Raw genomic sequence first — 24,883 nt, forward strand, 5'->3', positions numbered from 1 at the left:
TTTTTTCTCATCTGTTTTTGGGTGCTTTTTGAGGTATGTTTTGGGTCATTATCATTCTGGGGAACCCATAACCTCCATGTCTCATGATAAGGATGGTGTTCTTTTCTTTGTAAGCTTCTTTTTTCCTTCTGTAAACATTGAGTAGTGATTTGCAAAAAAAGCTCTACTTTTGCTGCGTCTGTCCAAATTACATTCTCCCAGAAGGATTGTGGCTTAAAATTCAAGGGTATCAATACTTTAAAATGCAAGGGTACCAATACTTTCTGCCGCGTCTGTGTATGTGCCTATATGTATATACTTGTGTATTTATGTGTTTATATATGTACACATATAAACACATATATACACATGTATGTACATATATAGACATATATATACATACAATATATACAATTTGGAGCCCTTTCCAGTTAAATACCTCAAAACTTGAAAAATAATTTTTTATCAATTTTAAATATTTTATAATGTGTTTTACTATGTATTTAATGTAAATATTTTACATTCTTATGTTCTTAGTATTTTTAAACACTTAAAAAATGTTCTTAATATTTTTAAATTTAAATATATATATATATATATATATATAAAAATATATATACCTGTACATATTCATATAGATATGTAGGTATAGATATATATTTTACAAAAAATAATCAGATAGATAGATAGATATATAGATATATAGATAGATATATATATATAGATATGTTTAAAAATTAAAAATAATATTTTCTTCTATGTGAAGAACATTGGAATGTAAAATATGAATAACTACCATTAGGGTTTAGCATTGTAGGTTAGCAAGTGAGCAATACGTATTAGGGGAGAAAAAGTTAATATGGTCACGATATCCAAAGTCCTGAAGTTAGCGCATATCCGGCTAGATTTACGGCTAGATTTAGAGTTTGGCGTTAGCCGTCAAAACCAGCGTTAGAGGCTCCTAACGCTGGTTTTGGGCTACCGCTGGTATTTAGATTCAGTCAGGAAAGGGTCTAACACTCACTTTGCAGCCGCGACTTTTCCATACCGCAGATCCCCTTACGTCAATTGCGTATCCTATCTTTTCAATGGGATCTTTGCAACGCCGGTATTTAGAGTCGTGGCTGAAGTGAGCGTTAGAAATCTAACGACAAAACTCCAGCCGCAGAAAAAAGTCAGTAGTTAAGAGCTTTCTGGGCTAACGCCGGTTCATAAAGCTCTTAACTACTGTGCTCTAAAGTACACTAACACTCATAAACTACTTATGTACCCCTAAACCGAGGCCCCCCCACATCGCCGCCACTCTATTAAAAAATTTTAACCCCTAATCTGCCAACCGCACACCGCCGCCACCTACGTTATCCCTATGTACCCCTAATATGCTGCTCCTAATACCGCCGACACCTACATAATATTTATTAACCCCTAATCTGCCGCCCCCGCTATCGCTGACACCTGCATATTTTTTTAACCCCTAATCTGCCGCTCCGTACACCGCCGCAACCTACATTATACCTATGTACCCCTAATCTGCTGCCCCTAACACCGTCGACCCCTATATTATATTATTAACCCCGAATCTGCCGCCCCCACAACGTCGCCTCCACCTACCTACAATTATTAACCCCTAATCTGCCGACCGGAGCACACCGCTACTATAATAAAGTTATTAACCCCTAAAGCTAAGTCTAACCCTAACACTAACACCCCCTATAATTTAAATCTAACTAAATAAATTAACTCTTATTAAATAAATTATTCCTATTTAAAGCTAAATACTTACCTGTAAAATAAACCCTAATATAGCTACAATATAAATTATAATTATATTGTAGCTATTTTAAGATTAATATTTATTTTACAGGCAACTTTGTAATTATTTTAACCAGGTACAATAGCTATTAAATAGTTAATAACTATTTAATAGCTACCTAGTTAAAATAATTACAAAATTACCTTTAAAATAAATCCTAACCTAAGTTACAATTAAACCTAACACTATACTATCATTAAATTAATTAAATAAAATACCTACAATTACCTACAATAAAACCTAACACTACCCTATCAATAAATTAATTAAATAAAATACCTACAATTACCTACAATTAAACCTAACACTACACTATCAATACATTAATTAAATAAAATACCTACAATTACCTACAATTAAACCTAACACTACACTATCAATACATTAATTAAATACAATATCTACAAATAACTACAATGAAATAAACTAAAGTACAAAAAATAAAAAAGAACTAAGTTACAAAAAATAAAAAAATATTTACAAACATTAGAAAAATATTACAACAATTTTAAACTAATTACACCTACTCTAAGCCCCCTAATAAAATAACAAAGCCCCCCAAAATAAAAAAATGCCCTACCCTATTCTAAAATAAAAATGGAAAAGCTCTTTTACCTTATCAGCTGTCAGGAAATATCTCCATTCCTTTGCCCATCACAATTGTACTATGCCTTTAAATTCCTACAGCTTCTAAAATCACCTGCCTATTTAAGGCTCCTCCCTGCCTTCAGTCATTGCTTAGTATTGTAGCTTTTACCTTAAACCTACTCTGAGCCTATTTTGTGTGAACGCTGTTCACTCCTGTCTACTTGTCCCAGTTCAAGTTTCTCCTCTACGGACTCTAAGCAATAGTCTCTCCTGACCTGAAGTGCTGCTTCCTTGTTGCTCTCCACTCAACATTCTACATTCATACTTTTGCTGCTTTGGAAGAACTCCGTATTTACCCCGCAGCTCTGTGCCTGCAACTTGTTACTCACCTCCGCTCCCGAACGCGGTGACGTCATTCCGCCAGCTGCATCTCTCTGCTCTCTCTGGCAAACCGCCATTCCTCCACACACGCTGCTCAAACGCCTGAACTGTTCTAAGTGCGGTAAGCTGATCTCAACTCCTACTCTCTTAATTGAGCCTCAAACAATATCAGCCTGTTATTATTCATTTGTTACCTACACTGCATTTGTCCTGTTTCCAAACTACCTCCGGTCTTTTCTTTTACAGCCTATACGGCTTCTACTGTGCACATAATTTTACCAGTTGTCAGACTACTTGTCTTCATTTTCATGTTACCTTATCCTGCTTTATTAACAACATCAGGCATATCTGAATATATCTCTGCTGCAACCTTTTTCACAGTGTCCCTCCTGATACATGTGGCAGCAATAGGGACTATATTCAAATGCTACCTGTATATAAAATACATTGCTTTTGTGAATAAGGATTAACATTGTTGCCACTCCTGCTATATGTTATTCCTCTATCACTCTTCTGCAACAAAACTATAATTTTATATGTTCTATCCTAGCAGTTGAGGTCTAGAAAATTAAGAACCTTATATTTTTACAGTTTTCTTTCTTAGTTGTGCCTGACATAATACTAAGCCTGAAACATGGACCCAGCTGGGATGAACACTCACATGCAGAATCTTACACAGAGGGTTGATTTACTAACTGATGCTCTCAATGCCTTAAAAATTGAAAATGATACTATGAAAGCTTACATTAGGGATGTTGTAGACAAGAGAGTGCCAATACTTGAGCCTCAGGTCAGTACACCAAAAAAATGTAGTGGTGATAGATCCCAATATAGAGATTTCAAAAATGCCTGTTTGCTTATGTTTTCCCTTAAACCCCATACCTACCCTACCGATAGAGCTAGGGTTCTTACAGTTATTTCTTATTTAAGGGGTGAGCCCCGTACGTGGGCTAATACATACTTCGAGACCAATGATGATATACTAAATTCCCTAGAGAATTTCTTTATTGCTATGGGTCAGCTCTACGAGGACCCCTACAAACAGCTTACCGCAGAAAATGCAATGAGAGGTTTGAAACAAAAGAAAAGAGTAGTTGAGGATTACATTGCGGAATTTAAAAATGGGCAAAAGACACCCAATGGAATAATCTCTCACTGAGAAATCAGTTTAGACTTGGTCTCTCGGAGGGAATCAAGGATGAGTTGTCCCGATCTGAATTACCCCAGACTCTTTAGGGTTTAATATCTCTTAGCATCACTATAGACAGAAGGCTTAGAGAGAGACAGCAGGAGAAGTCCTACCATGATTATCTTCCCAAGAAACAACATCCACCCACCACAAGCAAAACTACTCCCGAAGCTATGGATATAGGCTTCATAAAGGGTCCCTTAACCCCTGAGGAAAAGATCAGGAGAAGGGCTAACAACCTCTGCTTATATTCACAGAATCACACCGTGAGAGACTGTCCTTCCCTTCAGAAACAAAACAAGGGTAAGATACACACTCAACCCTTTTGCTGTACCACTCAGGATCATGCACTTCCCTACTTAAATTTGTCTCTTCTTTTACAGTGGGAATCTCATCGAGTCAACGCTTCCGCGATAATTGACTCCGGAGCCACAGCCTCATATATTGATACTGTATTCACTAAATCAAATAAAATACCCCTTGTGCAAAAAAGGTCTCCTGTCTTATTGCGAGGGATAGATGGTAACCCTATTACAACAGGTCCTGTAGAATACCAGACAATACCCCTACTTGTCGTCTCTTCTGACCACCATAGGGAATATATTACATTTGATGACATTTCATCTCCTATTTCACCCATAGTACTCGGCATAAATTGGCTACGAACCCATAATCCTCAGTTAAACTGGTCTACATTAACAATTACCTTTGACTCTGAATATTGCTTAACTACTTGTTTTCCAGTTACTGTTTTACACACTTCTGAAGACAATGAGGTTCTTCACATACCTGACGTATATAAGGATTATGCCGACGTTTTCAGTAAAACAGAATCTGATAATCTTCCACCCCACAGGAAGTATGATTGCCCTATAGAGATCATACCCGGTTCTGAGATCCCGACTGGTCATATCTATCTGGTCAGATATCCCTTACCCCTTATTCCAGAACTAATCGAAAGGTTAGAGGGCGCAAAATACTTTACCAAGTTAGATTTAAAGGGTGCCTATAATCTCATCCGTATTAGATCTGGAGATGAGTGGCTGACTGCGTTTCGAACACGTTATGGTTTGTTCGAATATGTCGTCATGCCTTTTGGGCTCTGTAATGCGCCCGCAACTTTTCAGCATCTAATCAACGACCTTTTCAGGGATATACTAGATGTTTTCATAGTTATCTATTTGGATGATATTTTAATTTACTCCTAAGAAACCATGGTCTGAGATTGCTTTGGATTTTATTGTCGATTTACCAGCCTCTTCTAAGAATACTACAATCCTCGTGGTGGTCGATCTTTTCACAAAGATGTGCCATTTCATCCCTTTCTCCAAACTTCCTACAGCTTTGGAGACTGTACAGCTACTTATTAAACATGTAATCAAACATCACGGACTACCCTCTTCCATCCTCAGTGATCGTGGCAGTCAATTCTCTAGCAAACTTTGGCACCAATTCTGTAAAACGTTCTCTATTGAAAGAAAGCTAACCAGTGCTTACCACCCACAATGTAACGGTCAGACAGAAAGATGTAATCAGTGGTTGGAACAATTCCTAAGACTCTTTTGTTCTTCTCAACAACATCTCTGGTCCGACTTCCTACCTTATGCGGAATTCTGCTACAACAACACCCTCCATTCCACTACTGGTCAAACTCCATTCTTCGCTAATTATGGGTTCCACCCCAATTTCCAGATTCTCCCTTCTTCTAACAGTTCCTTGCCTAGTATTTCTGAGTTGTCTGACTCTATCTCCTCTAACTTTAAAAACATCGAGACTACCATCATAGCTGCAAAACAACTACAGAAAGAATACTATGACCGACGAAGAACACCACCTCCCGTTTATGCAAAGGGTGACTTGGTCTGGCTCTCCACAAAACATCTACGTTTACAAACTCCATCAAAGAAACTCTCTCCACTTTTTGTGGGTCCATATCCCATTGATTATGTTATAAACTCTAACGCTGTTCGCCTTAAGTTACCGGAGACCCTCAGAATTCATCCTACATTCCATGTTTCCCTCCTCAAACCCTATAAGGACCTTAGGGATTCCTCTGCTCCTGGTTCCCATCCCCTGATTTCTGTTGACCCTGATTTGGAATATGAGGTGCATTCCATTGTGGACTCCCGTCTACGCAGGGGACGTATTGAACAGCCAATAGTATGCAAGCTCAATCTGATTGGCTGATCGAATCAGCCAATCGGATTGAACTTGATTCTGATTGGCTGATTCCATCAGCCAATCAGAATTTTTCTACCTTAATTACGATTGGCTGATAAAATCCTATCAGCCAATCGGAATTCGAGGGACGCCATCTTGGATGACGTCCCTTAAAGGAACCGTCATTCGCTGTTAGGACGTTGTTAGAAGAGGATGGATCCGCGCTGGAGGTCTTCAAGATGGAGCCGGTCGTCATCGGATGGAAGAACATAGAAGATGCAGCTTGGATGAAGATGTTTGCCGGTCCAGATGTCCTCTTCTGCCCGCTTGGATCAAGACTTCAGCCGGAGTATAGATGTCTTCAGCCCCCCGCTTGGGCTTGGATCAAGACATCGGAGCCAGGACGGATCGGTGTGATACCCGGTGTGGTGAAGATAAGGTAGGAAGATCTTCAGGGGCTTAGTGTTAGGTTTATTTAAGGGGGGTTTGGGTTAGATTAGGGGTATGGGGGTGGTGGGTTGTAATGTTGGGGGGTATTGTATGTTTTTTTTTTTACAGGCAAAAGAGCTGAATTCTTTGGGGCATGCCCCGCAAATGGCCCTTTTAAGGGCTGGTAAGGTAAAAGAGCTTTTCTATTTTAATTTTAGAATAGGGTAGGGCATTTTTTTATTTTGGGGGGCTTTGTTATTTTATTAGGGGGCTTAGAGTAGGTGTAATTAGTTTAAAATTGTTGTAATATTTTTCTAATGTTTGTAAATATTTTTTTATTTTTTGTAACTTAGTTCTTTTTTATTTTTTGTACTTTAGTTAGTTTATTTCATTGTATTTATTTGTAGGTATTGTATTTAATTAATTTATTGATAGTGTAGTGTTAGGTTTAATTGTTAATAATTGTAGGTATTTTATTTGATTAATTTATTGATAGTGTAGTGTTAGGTTTAATTGTAACTTAGGTTAGGATTTATTTTACAGGTAATTTTGTAATTATTTTAACTAGGTAGCCATTAAATAGTTATTAACTATTTAATAGCTATTGTACCTGGTTAAAATAAATACAAAGTTGCCTGTAAAATAAATATAAATCCTAAAATAGCTACAATATAATTATAATTTATATTGTAGCTATATTAGGGTTTATTTTACAGGTAAGTATTTAGCTTTAAATAGGAATAATTTATTTAATAAGAGTTAATTTATTTTGTTAGATTTAAATTATATTTAAGTTAGGGGGGTGTTAGTGTTAGGGTTAGACTTAGCTTTAGGGGTTAATACATTTATTATAGTAGCGGTGTGGTCCGGACGGCAGATTAGGGGTTAATAATTGTACGTAGGTGGAGGCGACGTTGTGGGGGGCAGATTAGGGGTTAATAAATATAATATAGGGGTCGGCAGTGTTAGGGGCAGCAGATTAGGGGTAAATAGGGATAATGTAGGTTGCGGCGGTGTACGGAGCGGCAGATTAGGGGTTAATAATAATAATATGCAGGGGTCAGCGATAGCAGGGGCGGCAGATTAGGGGTTAATAAGTGTAAGGCTAGGGGTGTTTAGACTCGCGGTACATGTTAGGGTGTTAGGTGCAGACATAGGAAGTGTTTCCCCATAGGAAACAATGGGGCTGCGTTAGGAGCTTAACGCTGCTTTTTTGCAGGTGTTAGGTTTTTTTCAGCTCAAACTGCCCCATTGTTTCCTATGGGGGAATCGTGCACAAGCACGTTTTTTAAGATGGCCGCGTCCGTAAGCAACGCTGGTATTGAGAGTTGCAGTGGCGGTAAATTATGCTCTACGCTCCCTTTTTGGAGCCTAACACACTGAAAACCCAGCCATTCTGTGAACTCTAAATACCAGCGGTATTTAAAAGGTGCGGGGGGGAAAAAAGCCAGCGTTAGCTACGCGGGTCGTTACCGAGAAAACTCTAAATCTAGCCGTAAGAGTTTGGCGGTATCCGTCAAAACCAGCGTTAGAGGCTCCTAACGCTGGTTTTGGGCTACCGCTGGTATTTAGAGTCAGTCAGGAAAGGGTCTAACGCTCACTTTGCAGCCGCGACTTTTCCATACCGCAGATCCCCCTACGCCATTTGCGTATCCTATCTTTTCAATGGGATCTTTCTAACGCCGGTATTTAGAGTCTTGGCTGAAGTGAGCGTTAGAAATCTACCGACAAAACTCCAGCTGCAGAAAAAAGTCAGGAGTTAAGAGCTTTCTGGGCTAACGCCGGTTTATAAAGCTCTTAACTACTGTGCTCTAAAGTACACTAACACCCATAAACTACCTATGTACCCCTAAACTGAGGTCCCCCCACATCGCCACCACTATAATTAAATTTTTTAACCCCTAATCTGCCGACCGCACACCGCCGCCACCTACGTTATCCCTATGTACCCCTAATCTGCTGCCCCTAATACCGCTAACACCTACATAATATTTATTAACCCCTAATCTGCCGCCCCAACATCGCCGACACCTACCTACAATTATTAACCCCTAATCTGCCGACCACACACCGCCGCCACCTACGTTATCCCTATGTACCCCTAATCTGCTGCCCCTAACACCGCCGACCCCTATATTATATTTATTAACCCCTAATCTGCCGCCCCCAACGTCGCCTCCACCTACCTACAATAATTAACCCCTAATCTGCCGACCGGATCTTACCGCTACTCTAATAAATGTATTAACCCCTAAAGCTAAGTCTAACCCTAACACCCCCCTAAATTAAATATAATTTAAATCTAACGAAATAAATTAACTCTTATTAAATAAATTATTCCTATTTAAAGCTAAATACTTACCTGTTAAATAAACCCTAATATAGCTACAAGATAAATTATAATTATATTGTAGCTATTTTAGGATTAATATTTATTTTACAGGCAACATTGTAATTATATTAACCAGGTACAATAGCTATTAAATAGTTAATAACTATTTAATAGCTACCTAGTTAAAATAATTACAAAATTACCTGTAAAATAAATCCTAACCTAAGTTACAATTAAACCTAACACTACACTATCAATAAATTAATTAAATACAATACCTACAAATTCTGAAATAAACTAACTAAAGTACAAAATATAAAAAAGAACTAAGTTACAAAAAATAAAAAAATATTTACAAACATTAGAAAAATATTACAACAATTTTAAACTAATTACACCTACTCTAAGCCCCCTAATAAAATAACAAAGACCCCCAAAATAAAAAAATGCCCTACCCTATTCTAAAATTAAAATAGAAAAGCTCTTTTACCTTACCAGCCCTTAAAAGGGCCATTTGCGGGGCATGCCCCAAAGAATTCAGCTCTTTTGCCTGGGAAAAAAACATACAATACCCCCCCCCCAACATTACAACCCACCACCAACATACCCCTAATCTAACCCAAACCCCCCTTAAATAAACCTAACACTAAGCCCCTGAAGATCTTCCTACCTTATCTTCACCACACTGGGTATCAGCGATCCGTCCAGGGTCCGATGTCTTGATCCAAGCCCAAGCGGGGGGCTGAAGACATCCATCCTCCGGCTGAAGTCTTGATCCAAGCGGGCAGAAGAGGACATCTGGACTGGCAAACATCTTCATCCAAGCCGCATCTTCTATGTTCTTCCATCCGATGACGACCGGCTCCATCTTGAAGACCTCCAGCGCGGATCCATCCATCTTCACCGACGACTTCCCGACGAATGACGGTTCATTTAAGGGACGTCATCCAAGATGGAGTCCCTCAAATTCCGATTGGCTGATAGGATTCTATCAGCCAATCGGAATGAAGGTAGGAAAATTCTGATTGGCTGATGGAATCAGCCAATCAGATTCAAGTTCAATCCGATTGGCTGATCCAATCAGCCAATCAGATTGAGCTCGTATTCTATTGGCTGTTCCGATCAGCCAATAGAATGTGAGCTCAATCTGATTGGCTGATCGGATCAGCCAATCGGATTGAACTTGAATCTGATTGGCTGATTCCATCAGCCCATCAGAATTTTCCTACCTTCATTCCGATTGGCTGATAGAATCCTATCAGCCAATTGGAATTCGAGGGACGCCATCTTGGATGACGTCCCTTAAAGGAACCGTCATTCGTCGGGAAGTTGTCGGTGAAGATGGATGGATCCGCGCTAGAGGTCTTGAAGATCAGCCGGTCGTCATCGGATGGAAGAACATAGAAGATGCGGCTTGGATGAAGATGTTTGCCGGTCCGGATGTCCTCTTCTGCCCGCTTGGATCAAGACTTCAGCCGGAGGATGGATGTCTTCAGCCCCCCGCTTGGGCTTGGATCAAGACATCGGAGCCTGGACGGATCGCTGATACCCGGTGTGGTGAAGATAAGTTAGGAAGATCTTCAGGGGCTTAGTGTTAGGTTTATTTAAGGGGGGTTTGGGTTAGATTTGGGGTATGTGGGTGGTGGGTTGTAATGTTGGGGGGGTATTGTATGTTTTTTAATTAAAATTGTTGTAATATTTTTCTAATGTTTGTAAAAAAAATTTTTATTTTTTGTAACTTAGTTCTTTTTTTATTTTTTGTACTTTAGTTAGTTTATTTATTTGTATTTATTTGTAGATATTGTATTTAATTAATTTATTAATAGTGCAGTGTTAGGTTTAATTGTAGATAATTGTAGGTATTTTATTTAATTAATTTATTGATAGTGTAGTGTTAGGTTTAATTGTAACATAGGTTAGGATTTATTTTACAGGTAATTTTGTAATTATTTTAACTAGGTAACTATTAAATAGTTATTAACTATTTAATAGCTATTGTACCTGGTTAAAATAATTACAAAGTTGCCTGTAAAATAAATATTAATCCTAAAATAGCTACAATATAATTATAATTTATATTGTAGCTATATTAGGGTTTATTTTACAGGTAAGTATTTAGCTTTAAATAGGAATAATTTATTTAATAAGAGTTAATTTATTTAGTTAGATTTAAATTATATTTAACTTAGGGGGGTGTTAGTGTTAGGGTTAGTCTTAGCTTTAGGGGTTAATACATTTATTAGAGTAGCGGTGAGATCCGGTCGGCAGATTAGGGGTTAATTATTCTAGGTAGGTGGAGGCGACGTTGGGGGTGGCAGATTAGGGGTTAATAAATATAATATAGGGGTCGGCTGTGTTAGGGGCAGCAGATTAGGGGTACATAGGGATAACGTAGGTTGCGGCAGTGTACGGAGCGGCAGATTAGGGGTTAATAATAATATGCAGGGGTCAGCGATAGCGGGGGCGGCAGATTAGGGGTTAATAAATATAATATAGGGGTCGGCGGTGTTAGGGGCAGCAGATTAGGGGTACATAGGTATAATGTAGGTTGCGGTGGTGTACGGAGCGGCAGATTAGGGGTTAATAATAATATGCAGGGGTCAGCGATAGCGGGGTCGGCAGATTAGGGGTTAATAAGTGTAAGGTTAGGGGTGTTTAGACTCGGGGTACATGTTAGAGTGTTAGGTGCAGACTTAGGAAGTGTTTCCCCATAGGAAACAATGGGGCTGCGTTAGGAGCTTAACGCTGCTTTTTTGCAGGTGTTAGGTTTTTTTTCAGCTCAAACTGCCCCATTGTTTCCTATGGGGGAATCGTGCACGAGCACGTTTTTGAAGCTGGCCGCGTCCATAAGCAACGCTGGTATCGAGAGTTGCAGTGGCGGTAAATATGCTCTACGCTCCCTTTTTTGGAGCCTAACGCAGCCATTCTGTGAACTCTAAATACCAGCGGTATTTAAAAGGTGCGGGGGGGGGGGGAAAGCATGCGTAGCTAACGCACCCCTTTGGCCGCAGAACTCTAAATCTAGCCGATCAGGTTTTACTTTTAACTTATAATACGCACACTAACCTGCCCGCGTTAAAAGTTTACTTTGAAAAAATCCGATTGCGTACCACTGGCTGACCAAAAATATTTTATTAGTACATTATCACAGTATTAATGTCCTCTACCCTATAGTAATTTATCCCAAATGGCTAAAAAGTGTCACAAATAATTAATAAACAAGGGTTTTAGATAATAAACAGGAGCAGCATTTTTATGTATCATCAACCTTTATTATGTTGTTGTTTTTTACTTTTTCTCTGGGGCTTGATACTTTAGAATATCTATATTTTCTGTAGGCATGGCAGCTTTACTCCACTTGCTGATTCTTATCCTTGGAAGTGTCACAACCTTTTATTTATATGAGTGCCCTGCAGTGATGTCATGCAGTCACATGAAGGTGTATGGGTTGCATAGCAGACCCCCTGAGCTGTATAAGGGAAATGCAGCTTCCTAGAGAATACCTTCAATATGGGCAAGAGGAAGGCTGAGCAAGTAAGTGGGATAAGAGACATGTTTTGTGATGGACAGCAAGTCCAAATTATATTAGAGGGAAGGGTGAAGAAGTGTTTGGGTTGAACAAAATAAAGTGGTAGAGGGGGAGAAAAAGTGAGACGGGAGAAAATGAGAAAGAAGGAATAGCAAGCTGTGCAAAAGAATAAGGCCCCAATGATAAAACAAACTGTTGGCATGGAGAGAATTCACATAAAATCTTTGGGGGCTTTTTTTGAGCATTACAAACGATTGTCGTGTCCTTTCTTTGCTTCCATAACTCTGTATAGTGAGATAAACAACTCTCAAGTTAACATTTGCCTTAAGGGCCCCATTCTCTAAAGCTCTCATGTCTGGCCGGATTCTATAGATTCCTTGTCAGTATTATAAGGCCCTTCAAGGTTGTTTTAAAGACTATGTTTACCTTGAGAACTATTTATCTTATTAAGGTGAGTTTACTAATTTTCTTTATGCAAAGGAGAGACACTTTCTTTACAATATGGTGCTCAGTAAAATAAGCTGTTGGTTCTTCTCCATGCCGGGGAGTTTTTGAAAATCAGGCCCTATGTGAGAATGATTGGAGAGAAGGTAATGTTTAAAGAGAAGAAAGAAATGGAAAAAAGAAGGAAAAATTTAAGAGGGGTGATGGGAAAGAAGGAAGAAAAATAAAGACATTAATTAGGAGCATCACTTTTTTAAAGTAAATTATTAAACACCTGTGACTGGTCTATATTTGGCTCAGATATGAGGTTAGTCACTACGATTTATGTATCTGGCCAAAGGGGTTAATTACTGCTTTACACATGACGGACAAAGGGGGCTAATCACTACTGTAGATAAAGCTGGCAGAAAAGCTTAAAAACTGTGCGTGTTTGGAAGAAAGGACATACATTTGTGCCTAATATATATGTAGCCAATTTTTCTAAGCCTATGTCAGCATGAAAACCACTGGTGCCACATATTAGTATATTGGTCCAAAAAAAGCCTGATTTATTTTCTAACAAAACATGTACAGCTTATGTTAATATCCTATAAAAATAATGTAACTTGCTTTAACATGTAAAAGTTATACGTAATACAAAAACTTTAATATTTTCATTATTTATTTTCCCCTTTTTTCTTATAATTAAGCTCTAATTCCCAGAGCTGGAAACGTACACTGCATACTTGACCATTACTAGCCTTGTTGTCTGCAGACTCAAGCACAGATTGGCAACTCCAACTAAAGCAAGTGGTTATGTTAATTTATTTTACCATAGTAACACAGAGATAAGGTTAAAGAAGACAAAAGTCCATCGAGTTCAACCTATACAGATCATACCTAAGTTACAATATCCCTGAATTCTAATCTTAGCCAAAAATGTATCTAAGCAATTTTTAAATGTATCTGGTATTGGCAGTCACTACCTCCTTAGGCAATGAGTTCCACATTGCTCTTACAGTGAAAAAACTAGACGTGCGTTTCATTTCAGCCGAATTTAGTTTTCGGCTGAATTTTGGCCGATTCGGAGATTCGAATGCATCCGAATAGGCACCATAACTAAAAATCCTAAAATTAATAAATAAGTTTCTGAATTTTCGGGTTCATTTTTCATATTCGGAATATGAAATATGGAATATTCGGAAACATAATAAACTACCAAGGGCCCTTGTAGGACATTGCCCAAAAGTTAACAGTTTTTTCGCAAACAAATAAAAACAAACACCCCCTAACATTACAAACACCCAAACCCACAAAATAAAAAAACCTAACTAAAAAAAAACTAATCTACTCATTTCTCTTAAAAGGGCATTTGTATGGGCATTGCCCTTCAAAGGGCACTCAGCTCTTTTACTGCCCTTAAAATGGCATTCAGCTCTTTTTTTGGCCCATTAAATAAAAAAGCCCTATAATCTAAAAAAAAAACACCCCAAAAAAACAAAAAAAATACCTAACACTAAGCCCAAAATCAGTACTCACAGTTGCTGAATTCGGACCAAAGATCTTCATCCCAGCGGCAAAGCATCTTCATAAAGGCGGCTCCATCCTCATCCATCGCGGTAACGGCATCTTCTTCAGCCCTGCGGAGGTGGAGCGGTCAATGCGCAGGGGTGGAGGTCCAGGCAGAGGTCCATCGGTCCGACGTGGAGGTCCTCTTCATGCAATCGTCCGCCCACAGCCTGAGGATTCAATGCAAGGTACCCCTTTTATATTTGGGTACCGTTGCATTCCTATTGGCTGAAAATTTTAAATCAGCCAATAGGAACTAGAGCAGCTTAAATCCTATTGGCTGATAGGATTTAAGCAGCTTTCATTCCTATTGATACCGCGTGTATTACAAGTTGAAAGTAAAATGTTTTCGCTTGTGTGATAACCAGACGCACGCAAAGAATCGAAGTTACAATAACTCAACCGCGTTAACGGGTTCCTCTATAGACATCAATGGAGAGCAAAAATAAAGCCAGCAAACCCAATTACGTTTAACCAAGTGCGCTAACCTGACATGAAATATGAATATTTGACATTCTAATGTTTCTCACTTACAGGATGTTATTTTTATTCTTATATATATATATATATATATATATATATATATATATATATATATATATATATATATATATCTGTGTGAGTGTATATACCTATACCTGCATATCTATTCCTATAGATATATAGGTATAGATATGTATTTAATGATCAGTAACATATAAAAGTATGACCGCTGCTTCTTACAATACGGTAAGCAGGTTCACATGAGCGAGCCTGCCCTAACATGGAGTTCCTAATCTTGTTTTCACAATCTTCCAATCTTGAAGAAATAAGAGAAGAGTTTTGGATATGAATGACAGTGCTAAATTCCCTTAGGAACCATTTGGTGTATTCCATCTGGACCTGGAGTTTTATTTACCTTAATATTATCTAGCTTTTTTTTCACTTGTGTACATGTACAATGAAAAAAATAAATGGTTTAGCAATTCAGCCTTCCCACTGTACTACCCTTCTCCCTTTTTTTGCCATACTTAAAAACCTTTTAGGATTTTACTTAAAATCCTTTGAAATTAGTCTTTCCTTTTCAATTTTGGCTAATCTGATTGCTGTTTTGCATGCTTTATTACATTCCTTATATATTTGGAATAGTATGTATGAACTATTTTTTTTGTAACAATTTAAATTCCCTACAGTAAATACAGTAGATTTGCAAAATCAACAAATGCATGATAACAAGACAATGCAATAGCAGTTAGTATCAGGGATAGGCAAGGTGTCCGTACACGGACACTGGTATCCGTAACTGGTCCTCCACCCATTTTGCGGGGGGGAGTGAGGAGTAGGACAGATGAATGCTGGTCCTGACTCTTTGACGCAGGTGGTGCCACGTTTTGCGCGGTTGGGGCCACGCTCGCGTGATGCGGCTCAGTAGCAGGAAAGTGAGGGAGAGGGAAGAAGCAAGCTGTCTGCAGTGCAGCTTGGTTTGTGTCTACCACCCGTGAGTTGTGACCTGTCCCAATTCCTTGATCTGTGCGGCAACGTGGTGCTGGTGTCTGTGTGTAGAAGACGGCCGCCTACTCTGATAAACCTTACCTAACCAAGTAATTAACCAACAATTATTATCATGCAAATAACATCAAGGTGGGAGAGCTTGGTCAGGAGTTGCAGACTCTCAATACTACAAAAAAAAAATGGAAGGTTAGGATTTTGAAAACATTTTATACTAGTATACCACAAGCAGTCTTTGGGGCCTATTTATTAAGCTCCGTACGGAGCTTGATTCCCGTGTTTCTGGCGAGCCTGCAGATTCACCAGAAACAGCAGTTATGAAGCAGCGGTCACAAAGACCGCTGCTCCATAACCTGTCCGCCTGCTCTGAGCAGGCGGACAGACATCGCCGGAAATCAACCTGATCGAGTACGATCGGATTGATTGACACCCCCCTGCTGGTGGCCCATTGGCCGCGAGTCTGCAGGGGCCGGCGTTGCACCAGCAGCTCTTGTGAGCTGCTGGTGCAATGCTGAATACGGCAAGCATATTGCTCGCCGTTTTCAGCGAGATCTGGCGGACCTGATCCGCACTGTCGGATCAGGTCCGCCAGACTTTGATAAATTGGGGCCTTTATATAAATGTTATTTTAAACTTGTTTGATTAGATGACTTACTTATACTTGTGGAACTAGACCAGGGGCGCCCAATAAGCAGCCCATTTGACAGAAAAGTACCGCTCTTGTGACTTATGATAACATAGAATGTGTCGGAAGATAGGAACTATTCAGCCCATCTAGTCTGCCCAATTTTCTGAATACTTTCATTAGTTCCTGGCCTTACCTCTAGCATATTATTATGCCTATCCCATGCATTTTTAAAGTCCTTCACTGTCTATACCACTTCTGCTGGATGGCTATTCCACCATGCATCCACTACCCTCTCGGTGAAGAGAGTGTTTTTTGATGTTTTGTTTTTAATTTGAAATGTACCTTGGTGTCCTTCACGAAGGTTTGTACTTTAGAAAATGTCCGCCGCAGCCTTGGTCCATGTCTATCACTAGTTAGTATTAACGTCAAATGAGTAATAGATTTTTTTCTGCCAAATTTCAAAGTTATGTCCCTTTCCACTCCCCCTGCATCATGTGATAACCCTCAGCAAATCACAAATGCACATACGCTTATTCTGTGAATTCTTGCACATGCTCAGTAGGAGCTGGTGACCCAAAAAGTATAAATATAAAAAGACTGTGCACATATAGGTAATGGAAGTAAATTGCAATTTGTTTACAATTGCATGCTCTAGAAAAATCATGAAAGTTTAATTTTGACTTGTGTCTCCCTTTAACATATTTGTATTTAGCCACATTTGGCTAGATTTATTTCTTTTACTTTTATAAACATGTGGTATATGTTAAAATTAATATTTATTTAACAAAGATTTAAAAGTTCTCCAATTATCCTCTGTGTTTTTATTTGAGAATACTTTGACCAAATTTATGTTATTTCACATTTAAAAATATTTAGACTTGAATGATGTCATTCTATAATGTTTATTGTCCCTTTAAATATTAAACTTTTTTGCAAGACATGAATATTAATATATGAGTTTCCCATATTGCTGAGAAATCTTAATCAACGTGCCTAAAATAAAAGGCAGTCAACAAAGGGTGCTACCCATGGGCAAGGCTGTTTCAAGCTACCTCTGGCCATCCCTCTTTCTTACAACCCCATATATAGTTTACTTATTACATGGTTTATTTTCTAGAAAACTAATATATACTCTTTTCTTTTTTACATTTGCATAAAAACATACGGCTAGATTACGAGTTGTGCGTTAGGGTAAAAAAGCAGAGTTAAGAGGTCCTAATGCTGCTTTTTTACGCCCGCTGGTATTACGAGTTCTGAAAGTTTAGGGTCACTGCACACTTTTTTGGCCTTACCGCAAAACGACTTACGTAAACTTTGTATAGTATTTGTTCTATGGGACTTCCATAGCACCAGTATTACGAGTCTGTCCTGGGAGGCCAAAAAGTGAGCGATACACCCTACCCCGTCAAGAGTCCTAACGCATTTAAAAGTCAGTAGTTAAGAGTTTTATGGTACGCCGTAACATAAAACTCATAACTAAAGTGCTAAAAAGTACACTAACACCCATAAACTACCTATTAACCCCTAAACCGAGGCCCTCCCGCATCCCAAACACTATAATAAAATTATTAACCCCTAATCTACCGCTCCGGACATTCCTGCAACTATAATAAACATATTAACCCCTAAACTGCCGCACTCCCACCTCACAAACATTAGTTATTAATCCCTAATCTGCCATCCCTAACATCGCCGCCACCTATCTACATTTATTAACCCCTAATCTGCCGCCCCCAATGTCGCCCCCACTATACTAAATGTATTAACCCCTAAACCTAAGTCTAACCCTACCCCTAACACCCCCTAACTTAAATATAATTTAAATAAATCTAAATAAAATTTAATATTATTACCTAAATAATTCCTATTTAAAACTAAATACTTACCTATAAAATAAACCCTAAGCTAGCTACAATATAACTAATAGTTACATTGTAGCTATCATAGGGTTTATTTTTATTTTACAGGCAAGTTTGTATTTATTTTAAATAGGTACAATTGTTATTAAATAGTTATTAACTATTTAATAACTACCTTGCTAAAATAAATACAAAAGTACCTGTAAAATAAAACCTAACCTAAGTTACAATAACACCTAACCTAACCCTACAATTAAATAAATTAAATTAAATTAGCTAAAGTACAAAAAAATAACACTAAATTACAGAAAATAATAAACAAATTACAAGATATTAAAAATAATTACACCTAATCTAATAGCCCTATCAAAATAAAAAAAGCCCCCCCAAAATAAAAAAAACCCTAGCCTAAACTAAACTATCAATAGCCCTTAAAAGGGCCTTTTGCAGGGCATTGCCCCAAAGAAATCAGCACTTTTACCTGTAAAAAAAAATACAAACAACCCCCCCAACAGTAAAACCCATCACCCACACAATCAACCCCCCAAATAAAATACTATCTAAAAAAAGGGCAGTTAGCTCTATTGCAGGCCCAAACCCTAACCTAATAATAAAACCCACCCAATACACCCTTAAAAAAAACCTAACACTAACCCCCTGAAGATCGACTTACAGTTCTGAAGACCAGACATCCAATCAGCCAATAGAATGTGAGCTCAATCCTATTGGCTGATTGGATTAGCCAATAGGATTGAACTTCAATCCTATTGGCTGATTGCATCAGCCAATAGGATTTTTCTACCTTAATTCCGATTGGCTGATAGAATTCTATCAGTCAATCGGAATCTAAGGGACGCAATCTTAGATGACGTCACTTAAAGGTACCTTCATTAAGTAAGAAGACTCCGGATGAAGAGGATGCTCCGCATCAGATGTCTTGAAGATGGATCCGCTCCACGTCGGATGGATGAAGATAGAAGATGCCGTCTGGATGAAGACTTCTTCTGGAGGACCACTTCGCCGGCTTGGATGAAGACTTCTCCCGGCTTCGTTGAGGACTTCGGCCCGGCTTGGATGAAGACTTCTGCCGCTTCCTTGAGGATGGATGTCCGGTCTTCAGGGGGTTAGTGTTAGGTTTTTTAAGGGTGTTATTGGATGGGTTTTATTTTTAGGTTAGGGTTTGGGCCTGCAATAGAGCTAACTGCACTTTTAAGGACAATGCCCATCCAAATGCCCTTTTCAGGGCAATGGGGAGCTTAGGTTTTTTTAGATAGTATTTTATTTGGGGGGTTGGTTGTGTGGGTGGGGGGTTGTTTGTATTTTTTTTTACAGGTTAAAGAGCTGATTTCTTTAGGGCAATGCCCAGCAAAAGGCCCTTTTAAGGGCTATTGATAGTTTAGTTTAGGCTAGAGGGTTTTTTTTATTTTGGGGGGGGCTTTTTTTTAATTTGATAGGGCTATTAGATTAGGTGTAATTAGTTTAAATATCTTGTAATTTGTTTATTATTTTCTGTAATTTAGTGTTTGTTTTGTTTTGTACTTTAGCTAATTTAATTTATTTAATTGTTTTTAATTTAGTTAATTTATTTAATTGTAGGGTTAGGTTAGGTGTTATTGTAACTTAGGTTAGGTTTTATTTTACAGGTACTTTTGTATTTATTTTAGCTAGGTAGTTATTAAATAGTTAATAACTATTTAATAACAATTGTACCTATTTAAAATAAATACAAACTTGCCTGTAAAATAAAAATAAACCCTATGATAGCAACAATGTAACTATTAGTTATATTGTAGCTAGCTTAGGGTTTATTTTATAGGTAAGTATTTAGTTTTAAATAGGAATTATTTAGGTAATAATATTAATTTTTATTAAGATTTATTGTAATTATATTTAAGTTAGGGGGTATTAGGGTTAGGGTTAGACTTAGGTTTAGGGGTTAATACACTTAGTATAGTGGCAGCGACGTTTGGGGCAGCAGATTAGGGGTTAATAAATGTAGGTAGGTGGCGGCGATGTTAGGGACGGCAGATTAGGGGTTAATAATATTTAACTAATGTTTGCGAGGTGGGAGTGCGGCGGAATAGGGGTTAATATGTTTATTATAGTGGCGGCAACATTGGGGGCGGCATATTAGGGGTTAATAAGTGTAGTTAGGTTGCGGCGACATTGGGGGAGGGAGATTATGGGTTAATACATATAATGTAGGTGTCGGCGATGTTGGGGCAGCAGATTAGGGGTTCATAACTATAATTTAGGTGGTGGCGGTGTCCAGAGAGGCAGATTAGGGGTTAATAAGAATAATGTAGGTGTCGGCGATGTCGGGTGCGGCAGATTAGGGGTTAATCAGTGTAAGATTAGGGATGTTTAGTCTCGGGCTTCATGTCAGGGTGCTAGGTGTAAACATAAAATGTATTTCCCCATAGGAATCAATAGGGCTGTGTTACTGAGTTATACGCTGCTTTTTTACAGGTGTTTCAGCCGTCTCTTCCCGTTGATTCCTATGGGGAAATCGTGCATGAGCACGTACGACCAGCTCACCACTGACTTAAGCAGCGCTGGTATTGAAGTGCGGTAAGGAGCTCAATTTTGCTCAACTCTCACTTCTTGCCTTTTAACGCCAGGTTTGTAAAAACCCATAATACCAGCGCTTCAGGTAAGTGAGCGGTGAGAGAAAACTGCTTGTTAGCACCGCACAGCTCATAAAGAAAGACTCGTAATCTAACTGATAGAATTTATCAGGAAATAAGAACCATATAGGCTACAATTCTGCCCAAAAATTTACAGAAGTGTAAGGTTATTTAGTTTGTAGAATAGTCTTATGCTTATCTCAGGCATTCTTGAAGTCCAAAAGTATTTGTCCTTACCCCCTCTAAATATTTTTTAGAGAAAAATACTGACTATGCTCATTAGCATATATTTGCATAAATGTTTAGACAGCATAACTCAGAATCTAAAGCTGCTAGGTCTAATTTTAAAGGATTATTTGTTTATAATTTGATTCCAATACAGATATAAAATGTTTCAGCATGACCCTTATTTCTATATTTATTCCTCATTATCGATATTGATCTGAACATTAAAAAGACCTGCCTTGTGGGTAAAATTCTGGCAAGCCTACCTCTAATGGAAGTTAATTATATGATCAACCACTCGTTCTGTGAAATTTACAGCTGTACCTACTACTCCTCAGCTTGAGACCATGACCCCTTACATGTGTGGTGCTCTCTGTGCTCTTTACATCTTTCATCCTAGTTTATCATTCCCATAGCTTCCACCATCATGTTGTAATATTTGCACCCTTTTGTCCCTTCAACTTCCTTATTTGTCCCTCCCTCCATTTTATCCTAATTCTCTCCATTTTCTCTACTAAGCCATTCTGATTGTTTTTATAACATAGAAGTTAAAGGAGGTATTCCATTTGCCAGGTCATGACTTGTTGTGTCTATAAAATATGAGGTTAAGATCCTTGAAAAATACATACAGTATTTTTTTTTTCAGTTTAAGTTTGGATACAAATTACAGTATATAGGAATGTTGATATCTCCCAGTTGGTGCATACCCTTTTGCCAATGGTGAAATGCTTCCAGGACTGTGCTTGGTACGTGATGAAGTACTGGTGAACCACAAACTTTCCATCAGTCCATCTGTAGAGGACAGAGCCAGGCTGGGAGTTCCTATTGGCCATTACAGCGAAGTTCCCTACATTAGGGATAAAGAAAGTCTCCAGCCCCATGGTCTCAGATGCAGTTGCCAAGTTCTGATATATCTCTACGTAGTCCAGCTGTTCTTTCCCTAATTGCAAATAGAAATAATTATTGCTGGTAAGAAATGTGGCTACTGTGCTGTAAATATATATATATATGTATGTGTGTACATATGTTCTTTAATGCATTTTTCATAAGAAACCAATCTAGAAAACATATACATTTAATACCTAAAGAAAATGGTATTTCACATTTGCCAATAAGATCAACCTCCTATGCTAATAGATACAAAGGGTTAATAAGCTCCTATGGGTAACACATATAGACACTTAGCAGGAAGAATTCTGGATATTATATTATAGCTATACCTAAATAATATGAATTTAGGAACCTGAATTTATTCTCTATTTAGTAAAATATACAATTTACAAACCTGAGCAAAACTAAAACACCAGGGCCGCGATCCGATATAAATTGTCGCCCGCAAAAGCCGACGATGCCAAATTTTGCGCGGGTTTGGTATCCTATATACGGCGTAACCTAGAGGTTACGCTCGTATATTTCTGCCTTCGGCCGTAGTTTTTTGGCCCATAGACAAGTATACCAAACCAGCCCAGTTTGGTATCCAATATACAGCGTAAGGACTTATGTGCCGAAAATGGAGAAATCTTACTCCAATTTCACCTCGCCACAAATTGCAGGCGTAGTAAGCCTTACGCTGTGTATTGGAGCCCCGTAACTCCCTAAACTGCTTGCAAAATAAAACCTAACACCTAACACATGCGCAATGTCTATCTACCTGTAAACCGCGATACCCCACCGCAATCCCTAATAAAGTGTTTAACCCCTAAACCTCCACTCCCGGACTCCGCCGCCACCTACATTAAATGTCTAACCCCCTAATGTGAGCCCCCTACACCGCCGCCACCTATTTTAACTATATTACCCCCTAATCTAATCCCCCTACACCGCCGCCAGCTATATTAAATATATTAACCCCTAATCTAATCCCCCTACACCGCCGCCACCTATATTAAATATATTAACCCCTAATCTAATCCCCCTACACCGCCGCCACCTATAATAAATTTATTAACCCCTAAAATACTAAAATGTCCCTACACTAAACTAAATTAAAAATAGCCCTGGAAAGGGCTTTTTGCGGGGCATTGCCCCAAAGTAATCAGCTCTTTTACCAGCCCTTAAAGGGGCTTTTTGCGGGGCATTGTCACAAAGTAATCAGCTCTTTTGCCTGTAACCTAATCTAATACCCCTACACCACTGCCACCTATATTAAATATATTAACCCCTAATCTGACCCCCCCCCCTACACTGCCGCCACCTATATTAACCCTAATTATATTAGGGTTAATATAGTTAATATATTATATATATTAACTATATTAACCCTATCTAACTCTAACACCCCTAACTTAATTATTATTAAAATAAATCTAAATAATATTAATAATATTAACTAAATTATTCCTATTTAAATCTAAATACTTACCTATAAAATATACCCTAAGATAGCTACAATATAATTAATAATTACATTGTAGCTATTTTAGGGTCTATATTTATTTTACAGGTAACTTGGTATTTATTTTAACTAGGTACAATAGCTATTAAATAGTTAATAACTATTTAATACCTACCCAGTTAAAATAATTACCAATTTACCTGTAAAATAAATCCTAACCTAAATTACAAATACACCTACACTATCAATAAATTCATTAAATAAACTGAAGACCGGAGCCGGAGCGTGGAGGATCCTCTTCATACGATCGCCGCCATACACTGAATAGGAATTCAAGGTACGCGATTAAAAATGGCGTCCCTTGAATTCCTATTGGCTGATTTGAGCCTTCAAATTCAAATCAGCCAATCGGATGCGAGCTACTTTAATTCTATTGGCTGATTTGAATAGCCCATAGAATAAGAGCTACTGTAATTCTATTGGCTGATTAGAATAGCCAATATAATTACAGTAGCTCTTATTCTATTGGCTATTCAAATCAGCCAATAGAATTAAAGTAGCTCGCATCCGATTGGCTGATTTGAATTTGAAGGCTCAAATCAGCTAATAGGAATTCAAGGGACGCCATCTTTAATCGCGTACCTTGAATTCCTATTCAGTGTACGGCGGCGATTGTATGAAGAGGATCCTCCACGCTCCGGCTCCGGTCTTCAGTTCCAGCGGTCTTCAGTTCCAGCGTCGCTGATCTTCAGTTCTAGCATCGCCGGTCTTCAGTTCCAGATAGACGGTCTTCAACTCCGCGGTCATCGGTCTTCAACTCCTCAGCTCTGCACCGGCTGGATCCTGGAAGAAGAAGAGGTCGCCGCCTGGAAGAAGACTTCTCCGCCTGGAACAGGACCTTCTCCGCCGGTCTTCAGGACAGGTAAGGAGCACTTGGGGGTTAGACTTAGGTTTTTTAAGGGGGGATTGGGTGGGTTAGAGTAGGGGTATGTGGGTGGTGGGTTGTAATGGGGGGGGGTGTTGTTTTTTTACAGGTAAAAGAGCTGATTACTTTGGGGCAATGCCCCACAAAAGGCCCTTTTAAGGGCTGGTAATAGAGCTGGTTACTTTTGTAATTTAGATTAGGGTAGGGGAATTTTTTTATTTTGGGGAGCTTTGTTATTTTATTAGGGGGCTTAGAATAGGTGTAATTAGCTTAAAAATGTTGTAATCTTTTTTTATTTTTTGTAATTTAGTGTTTTTTTTTGTTTGTAATTTAGTTTAGTTTATTTAATTGTATTTTAGTTTAGATATTTGTAGTTTATTTAATTAATTTATTGATAGTGTAGG

At 38.4% G+C, this 24,883-nt stretch overlaps 1 protein-coding gene across 1 annotated transcript in view; it reads right to left on the reverse strand.

The window, feature by feature from the left end:
* Window positions 1-24,883, reverse strand: part of TSPEAR (thrombospondin type laminin G domain and EAR repeats) — a 162,471-nt gene that overhangs the window by 100,211 nt on the left and 37,377 nt on the right. The window contains exon 8 of the mRNA XM_053713340.1: window positions 21,927-22,159. Coding sequence (XP_053569315.1) covers window positions 21,927-22,159 — 233 coding nt within the window. The remainder of the gene's footprint in view (window positions 1-21,926; window positions 22,160-24,883) is intronic.

Source organism: Bombina bombina, chromosome 1 (assembly GCF_027579735.1).
Source record: "Bombina bombina isolate aBomBom1 chromosome 1, aBomBom1.pri, whole genome shotgun sequence".
NCBI classification, from domain to species: Eukaryota; Metazoa; Chordata; class Amphibia; order Anura; family Bombinatoridae; genus Bombina; species Bombina bombina.